The following is a 9,554-nucleotide window of genomic DNA, read 5'->3' as shown; positions in this document are numbered from 1 at the left end:
ATGCAGATGTATGGTATTTACTGTGGATGCAGTGGTATTAATGTTCTCTAGAATGTTCTGGATGGTACTGCCTCCTGTATACGCTATGTGATCAAAAGTATCTGGACACGTGGCTGAAAATGACTTAAAAGTTTGTGGCACCGTCCATTGGTAATGCTGGAATTCAACATGGTGTTGGTCGACCCGTAGCCTTGACGATAGCTTCCACTCTCGCAGGTGTACATTCAATCAGGTGCTGTATGGTTTCTTGGAGAATGGCAGCCTATTCCTGTTGAAAGATGCAGTCATCATCCCAGAATTGCTCTTCAACAGTGGGAATCAGGAAGGTGCTTAAAACATCAATGTAGGCCTGTGCTGTTATAGTGCCACGCAAAACAACAAGGGTTACATGCCCCCCTCCGTGAGAAACACGACCACACCACACCACCACCGCCTCTGAATTTTACTGTTGGCACAGCACATGCTGGCAGAAGATGTTCATCGGCCATTCGCCATACCCACACCCTGCCATAGGATCGCCACATTGTGTACCATGATTTGTCACTCCACACAATACTTTTCCACTTACACCAAGCGAGCTGTCGTTTGCCATTTACTGGCACAATGTGTGGCTTATGAGCAGCTGCTCAACCATGAAATCTAAGTTTTCTCACCTCCTGCCTAACTTTGACAGCACTTGCAGTCGATCCTGATGTAGTTTGGAATTCCACATTGGGACCCTCTTCAACTGTCGGCAGTCTGTTAGTCAACAGAGGTCGGCCTGTTCGCTTTTGTGCTGTACGTACCCCTTCACATTTCCACTTCACTGTCACATCGGAAACAGTGGATCTAGGGGTGTTTAGGAGTGTGGAAATCTTGCGTACAGATGTATGTCACAAGTGACACCCAATCACCTGACCATGTTCAAAGTCTGTGAGTTCCACGGAGCTCCCCATTCTGCTCTCTCACGATGTCTAATGACTACTGAGGTCGCTGATATGGAGTGCCTGGCAGTAGGTGGCAACCCAATGCACCTAATACGAAAAACATGTGTTTGGGGGTGTTCGGATACTTTTGTCACATAGTGTATAAGGTTGACATTTCCCATCAATTAAGAGTTTCGACTCCTGAAAACAATAGCAGCAACTGCTGTTTAAAGCTAGTGAATGTTATCTTAATTGATGAGACTTGAAAACCAAGAACATTTTATCCATTTAAGACTCTATGAAAGACTGACGATACGTGATGTGGCCTTGTAACACTATATAAATGGCATTTCACTGTTGGAACTGCAGTGTGACTGAAAGCAAGGGGAAAGTACAGCTGATATATTTCCCAAAGACATGCAGCTCCTCTGTGTTATGTGATAGCATCCTATTGGGCAAAATATTTCTCAGGTAAAATAGTCCCCATTCTGTTCTCCATGTGGGAACTACTCAGGTATGTTTGATATCAGCATAAGAAACAAATCTGGCATTCTACGTGTTGAGTGTGCAATATATATTGTTGCCTTCAGCGTATTTAATGTATGATTACTGTATGATGAGTTGTTATTCATAATTAAATTTAATGTTTCAAAAAATGAGTTGACATTTAATGAAATAGGATGGAATCAGACACAAAGAAAGCAGTACAAATTCGTACAAAGGAATTCATGCATTAGTTATGCTGCAATTTTCAATTTTACATGTGAAAGTCAAGACCACATGGAGTGAGATAAAAATTGGATAGGGCATCCATTTAATTGTAAACAGATAATGGGATGATACTGATTATCACTTTTAAAGAACTGATTGGCTGGTTTTGGAAAAAGCAGCAAATTAATTCTTGAACAAAACTTAGAAAAACTGCTTTTCTTCCGTTTTTTGCCCTTCAAAATTGCTCACAACTTCACCAGTAGACATAATATGCTGTCTGCATCTCACTGTATGTTATCTCTCTTATTCATTACATCAAACCATGTCTTCATAACTCTTTTGTTATCCTTCATTAACAAGAGTGCCAGTTACCTCCCTCCTGGTGCCATACCGTACAGTTATCAATTTTTAAAATTAATTTTGCTTTGCATAATTATACATTTTTTTTTTTTTTTTAATCTGGTGAATGTCCTGTGGTTCTTCATCTCTCTCATCTGCAACCTTCGTCTCAGCATGTATATGCTTGTGGACAACAGCCCCTTGCAACCAGTGGTTAAAGCACTGGGCTCACATTTGGGAGGAGCTGGATTCAAATCTCTATCCAGCCACCCAGATTTAGGTTTCCCATGGTTTCCCTAAATGTATTATGACAAATGTCAAAATGTTTACTATAAAAATAGACATACTTTTCCTTCACCATCCCTATCCTGTTCCAGACAGTGCTCCATGTCAAATGGTCTCTTCAATGGTGCGACTTTCAGATTGGGTGGCAAAAGAAAGTGTTGTCAATTCACCTATAACAAATTTGGTTGGTGTATTATGATTTTTCTTCTTTTTCTTGTTCTTCTCCTTCCCCTTCTCCTTCGCATTCTCATTTCCTAACAATAAAGACCTGAAATTTAAGTATGTAAATAATTCCAAATTCAAATTTATAAAATCATTGCATGCATTTTCAGTTATATGTACATTATCTCAAAAATACATTTATATCAAAATTGCACAAAATACGTGTCTGGAGAGGAAGACACAATAGTTAAAATTACGCTATATCACATAGTAATGCAACTCCTCGTAGTATCCAATGATCCGGTGGTTTGTCACTAGGGAGCCACAATGGAGTAATGAATGTCAAATCTGTTCGATTTGGCTTTTTGTAAACTGGACACTGAAAAAAAAAAAAAGTAGGTTATTAATACAATACCTAAAGTACTCAAGCAACATGTAACTTCAAGGGCATAAGCACAAATACCAGTGAAAAACATGAACAGGAAGGGAAAAATTAATAAAATGTTTGAAATAGCTCCAGATGACAATTCATGAAGCAGTGTTAATAAAGCTCAACAAATCTGGAGGTAATAATACTGTGTAGGTTCTCTAGATGGCCTACACATATAAATAAATATTTGTGATGATTCTTATTCGCGCCATCCCCGAGCGGCAAAGACATGAAAGGGAGGTATGATTATTTCTGAGTAAGCTGACAGAAAACTGATAGCTATACTATCAATTCTTGTATGTACCTCAACTGTTTTTTTCACCTATCTTGGTGCCTGTCAGTCTTCTGAGCTGGTGTGATCAAGATGTATGTGCTTGCACCTTCCCAATATTGCATTAATTAAAAGTTGTAATATGCAGAAGCTGCAAGTTTTCATTCTCCTACCGAGCTACGTCTTAATCTTCACATCCTGGTATGCCGAGGGCTTGCATTTTAAAATGGAGCTTTTTGGAGAAGAAGTCAATACGGAGAGAGATTAGGCGATGCGGCCATGCCAGCATCATCGTACATTATTGGGGAGACAAGGTAAATATCAAGCTGTACACAAAAATACCAAGGAATTAATTTTCAATCAATGTTCCAGAACTGCCACAATATTTCTTAACCCGCGAGCAGCCATAACTGCATGCATTTCTGGACTTACAATTTCTGGTGTGGCTAAACATTTATTAGTATAACTACGCCAGCTCTGAATGGTTCACATTATCTCTCCCCCTAACCACTACAATACATACTAGAGAGTCGTATCTGGAACAAATAGTGAAAGAGGAAGAATAACCCCTCAATATATAGATGATGTGTAGAGCAGCTGACAGGCTATGGGGGCTCTTATATGACACTTTTTAATTTCTTTTATAATTTTTCTTGATTTTTGTTGTTCTTTTATTCCATTCCATGTAAAAATGAGCTGTGTGAAGATAAGGGGCAGGGGTGCCTATGTGCCTTCAAAATTAGAAATCCACAAAAATGAAACCACCAACATTGCAAAATATCGCTTCTGCATTATTAATTCATTGCCCAATATACATAGTTTGTTTACCTCAGTCTCTCTGACTGAGGCATTCTTGTGACACAAGTTGCATTAGTTTGATTACTTTGTGGATCAGTGACTCCAAGACACAGAGACGGTGAAGCTAGCTGAGCCTTTCCCTTTTACAGCTTGCCCCAGACCACATAGTAGTCTTTCACTTTCGAGGTAGAATAGTAGATGGAGGAGGACCAATGTCTTCATTTTCGGTTCAGGAGAAGATTTATTTAGTTGGGTGTTACTCCCATGAAACAAATGAAGCAAACTCCCAACAATCGAACAAATGTTAATCATTTTGTATTACAGTTTGTGGGTGCATGAATTGGACTGTGATTAGCAATAATGATCCAAGATCCAAAATCTCAAACTGAGGTATTGATCCATTTGCAAACCATTTCATTGTAAAATCTGTAATAGCTATCATTTCCAAAACTTGTAAAAATGTAGGCAGTTATGTACACTGTATTAAAAATGTCTCTTGGATGATTATTGCTAAATTAGCAAACTATTATTGTGGGTCAGCAACAGCAAATTGTGAATATTCTGATGTTGGCGATAGTAAAAAACACATATATAAACATAATACATTTCACAGCAGTATTTATTTCTTTCATACTAAAGTAAATACAATACAGAGAGATGTAACATGAAACATGTGTTCAACCGAATATTCTGCTCACGCCTTATGCAACCTTTTTGACATCATTGTATATCTTCTTCAAAATCAACTACATTATTAAATCTTTTGATGTCATTGATGACTTGATCATCTCAGATAAGAGAATGATAAACATGGTTGGCATCACTGGGTATCAAGTGCAACATAGATTTCAGATCTTCAAGTGTAGGTTTAGATATGGCATTCTCTTGAGGAGGAGTTCAAAGAGTCCACAAAAGTTTGAGTTACAAGGTCCTCCCTGCTGTCTCTTTTGCAGGTCCACATTGACATAAGCATCATCATTATGGTCTGCTTTTATGTACAGCCTTTATGGAACTTCCTTTTTCAACATTATTTTCATATTTGTGTCCAGTTAGTTGTTTCCTGTCATGTCAGCCTTATGCTTCACAATATGGTTCTCCATTTTAGAACCTTCAACAAAATTGTTGGTCTCTATTAAAGTTACAACAAGGGGATTTCTTTTCCTACAAGTACTCATAACATCTAGATAGTCACTTGGTAGGTACATGCAATGCTGACTTTTCAAAACTCATTCAACATCACTGAAATATGCATTTGACAGAAATGTGTGCCTAGGAATCAGAAGCCTTAGAGAAACTGAAGTATGAGATTGATAGTTTTGTCTGCATCGAAGTGTCGCACCAGTTGTGGGGAAAGTGACGATCTGTTGGGAAAAAGCACAAATTCCAACATGGGTAGAGAAACTGAATACCAAAATTAGAAGCCTTGTATTAAAAATGGAGCAACTACAAAAACATGCTGGAAGACTTTTAGACATACATAAATGGAAATAAATGATACTGTTCAAAAACTTGAACACATTTGTGACATTGCAATGCTAATGTTTTAAATATCATTACTACTGAAGAATAGTTTTCCATCTGCTTCTTTAATTGCCTCATCCTCCAAGAACATTGGCAATCAGTAGCACGATCTGTTGTTTATCCATGGCTTTTCCAAACAGGTATTCTGTGCTCAGTTCAAATCACTGCCCTAGGTTCTTTAGCCAAGATGTATGTCCTGGACCTTGTCTGCTATCAATATTTCCTTGAAGATTACTTGCAGCAAGTTGCATTCCTTGTTCCACATTATATGGACAAAGTATTAGAGTTTTCTTGTCCTGATGGTACTGAGAATTTCTAAATATTTGTTTATACACTGTAGAGCTGCCACATTTGTGATATTATCTATTCATAGTATTCTTGATATCCTTTAAAACACCAATACTTCAAATGGCTCCAGTTTTGTACCTAATACTGCAGTAAGTGTCCATGACTCCACTCCAAAGCGAGTAGGATACTGAACATGTCACATCAAAGTAGTCAAGTGAGAAGTGTAATACTCATGTCATGACTTTCAGAATTTTGTCCGTTCCTGAAAAGTGCTTCTGGCCTGTTCAGTACTGCAGCAAATTTAGTGAGAGAAGTCCCAGTAACTGTTGATTTTACACCTCAAATATTTATATGATGAAATTCTTTCAATCCTACTGTTACTGGGTGTAACAGTTATTGAATTTCATTTCAATTTCTGCTGACAACCATCCATTTTGTCTTCTTGACATGTGAACATATCCTCTCTGTATTGCTCCCTTTGGCAATGGAGTTTATAATTCTTGCAGATATGTCATCCTGGTTACAAGTAAAACAGTGTTATCAGTGTATATTAACTCCATTAGCCACCACTGCTTGATAGTTTCCATCAAGAGCATCTCAGAAAATCTTTTCATAGTAGATGTTGAAAAGTAATGGGGAGAGGATGCAGCCCTGGGAAACTTCTTTCATAATCAGTACTTCCCATAGCTGACCACTGTACACACACTAGCACTTTGGTTCCAATAGACATTCCCAATCAACTGGATGTCACAACCATCTAGCCCCAGTTCACCAAAGTTTGCACATTAGTTTGTCATGCTGGATAGTGTCAATGGCTTTCCCATGATCAATGAAATAAGCATAAACATTGACATAAACATCACAAAGCTTTTGAGTCAATACCTGAATGCTCCCTGAGTCCCAACACAACTCCTGGATCCAGAGTCTCCAATGCTCTCATCACAATTACAAGATATTCTGAAATGCAGTATTTTAAGGAATAATTTGAGGGTGCTACTCATTAAACTGATTATTCCGCAACGATTGCAACACTTTGCATTGTGTGTTTTGGGAAGTGGTACAAACACAGGTTTAAGCAAGTCATGTGGTAAGATTCTGTTTCGATAGATACTGTTGAACAAACCAGTCAAAAAGGAAAGAGACTGTTTAACCTTGGGGTGCTTTAGTACTACATTGTGCATTTTGTCAGGACCTGGTGCCTTTGTATTTGATGATGTGGCATGCTCTACTTCTGCTTTTGTGATCCATATCATCACTTTCCCAGTGGTTAGAAAGATGACTATGTTTCATGCATGGAATCACTCAGCAGCTTGAGAAAGAGTGAAGAGCTGAGAGCAAAGCGAATATGAAAGCCAACAATTTGGTAAATAATTTATTTGTAAATTCATGACATAAATATATTAGAATATAAAATAAAATAAAAATCAATTCCTCATTCTGTGCTGATGACTTTGCTCATATTTTGGTCATTTAACTGGCTGTTCTTCGAATCTTTTTAATCATTTTTTCATCACAGCAATTGGTGAATTGGTGACATATTCATGTAGTGTTGAATCAGAGTTACTTGTTTTTGAGGTAGATATTCGAACACTGATAACACTGACACAAAATTCCATTGCCTCAAGTAAGATGAGAAAACATCATCAAACAGTAATGACCCCAAGGTTTGCTGCTGCTGTGGGCTTAGTCACAGGGAAGTAGTTCATATTCTGATAGCTACTACCCATGTGGCATGGCAGGCATTATCCATATGAAATTATCCTCTTAAGTGTTTTTGAGAGGAAGATGGGCTATAATAATCTTAAAAAGATTTAAAAATGGTCTGGAAATGATGTAAATAAATTCCATTGCAATTAAGTATGGAAAAGACAAGTAATACTTGGGTCAGGTCAATGTGTCGTGAACACTTGATTTTGATCTGGATACTTCAAGAGAATAGCAATCTCGAGAGCATTATATATAATTTTTAGAGTTTATTGTGATTTTTCTTGGCAAAGCAGTATCTCATGAAGTTTCCATGCTCCAGAGGCTCTCTATCAGGGTGGAACGTGAAAGGCATTTGTTATTTGAAAATGTTTGTGTTCCATGATGAATTTGAATTATCATCACAGTTTATGATATTTGTATTTTCCTGTCATTGTGTATATCTATTGTGGTTCTCTGCCTCTTCCACAGCCAAAGTGCCATATATAGATTTCAGCATTGTTTCGCAGCTTTATAAATATCAAACTGTTGATTGTGATGTCTCTTGTGGGATTTTCCAAAAATGGAAAAATTGTCTATTGTTCCTGTCTCCTGAATCTGCCGTCTTTGCATCTTTGGTCCTAATTTGTCTTCTGATTCAAAAATCAAAATGTTCAATACATTTGAGCATTATGGGGAACCATCAGAAGGAAAAACTAATAGAGTTCAAGTAGGAATTGATCAATTCACAGAAATAGTCAATAATGGCATTGATCAGCCAGTTCTTAATAAAAGAAGACTACTGTAGTTTTATTTTACTGGATCTGACCTGAGTGATTGAGTTCTTTAAGGGGAGTATGTATGGCAGAATTGGTCAAAAAGTGACATTTTCGGATTATTATCTCTTATTAATATTTGATCTCTCCTGAATAATTTGATTCAATATTTGTCGAAAAATTCCAATTGGAAGTGTAGTTTTTATCATTTCAAAGTTAATAGTGCGTGCGTAAAATTATCCAGTTGTTCTGCACTGACTTGCCTCAGTATCTCTATCTCTTGAACTATTCAATCTAGAAGGCTGTGGTTTTCAGGTATTTATTCCTTGAAATCATGTTAATGCTTGTGTTAAGAGGTTGTATGCACTGTGTAAACAGAAATGGCAGTATAGCACATGCATTTTGTTTATTTACTTTGTGGTTGTCGTGTTTCATAAGCTTTGAACTGAAAACATAGTGGTTTGGTGTGTTATTATACGCTCTTATACCTCTTTTCAACATGACAAAAAGAAGGGGTTGTTTTAAGAAGCAACATTTCCATGGAAATCAGCATATCACAAAATCTGAATCCACTGTTGATCCTGAAATAGATATTTCACAGACACGTGATAAGGACACGCCTACTAGTGCTTCAAAGAGGAAACTTGGAGACCATGAGGATTTATTTATTGGCAGAGATAAAAATAGTTTAGCTTATGTTCTTTTAGATTTGAGTGTGTTAGGACAAGTTTTGCAAGATTCTGTGTCATGTAAGGTTTGTGGTGGGCAAATTAGCATCTCTTAGGACTCATCTGCAAGGACTGGACTGGCTAACAAACTTGATATTCAGTGCTAAGTTTGCAGGCTCTCGACATCATTTTGGACTTCTGAAAAGTACAAGAATGACTTGTTTGAGAGCAATGTTAGATTCCTGTATGGAATGAGGTGCATTGGGAAAGGATTGGCTGCAGCTGAAGTATTATGTGCAATGCTGAACTTGCCACACCCACCAACCAGATCAAGTAAGTACACAGAAGTAATTGGTGAATGTGTCAAATCTGTTGCTGTTGCTTCTATGAAAGCTGCTGCTAAAGAAGCAGTAGAATTAAATAACACAACAGACTTATCTGTGGCAGTTGACGGCACATGGCAGGAGAGAGGTCACACATCAAAAAATGCAGTTGCAACTGTCACTAGTGTTGACGCTGGTAAAGTTTTAGACATTGAAGTGCTAACTAAATACTGTCATCAGTGTAAATCAGTTGATGAAACAATTGGAAGCCATAAAACAAATTGTGCTAAGAATTATGAGGGAACTAGTGGGGGTATGGAGGCTACTGCAGTTGTTTCTATGTTCAGATGTTCACAACAAGAGAGAGGTGTGTGTTACACTGAGTACTTGGGGG

At 37.6% G+C, this 9,554-nt stretch overlaps 1 protein-coding gene across 1 annotated transcript in view; it reads right to left on the bottom strand.

The window, feature by feature from the left end:
• Positions 1–2,655: 2,655 nt before the first annotated feature.
• Positions 2,656–9,554, bottom strand: part of LOC124594242 (dynein axonemal heavy chain 8-like) — a 619,801-nt gene continuing 612,902 nt past the window's right edge. The window contains exon 46 of the mRNA XM_047132606.1: positions 2,656–2,781. Within this exon, the coding sequence (XP_046988562.1) occupies positions 2,656–2,781 (126 nt within the window). The remainder of the gene's footprint in view (positions 2,782–9,554) is intronic.

The sequence above is a fragment of the Schistocerca americana genome, chromosome 2 (assembly GCF_021461395.2).
Source record: "Schistocerca americana isolate TAMUIC-IGC-003095 chromosome 2, iqSchAmer2.1, whole genome shotgun sequence".
NCBI lineage: Eukaryota > Metazoa > Arthropoda > Insecta > Orthoptera > Acrididae > Schistocerca > Schistocerca americana.
Note: the sequence above shows the minus strand (reverse complement) of the source record. Positions and strands in the feature narration are given on the sequence as shown.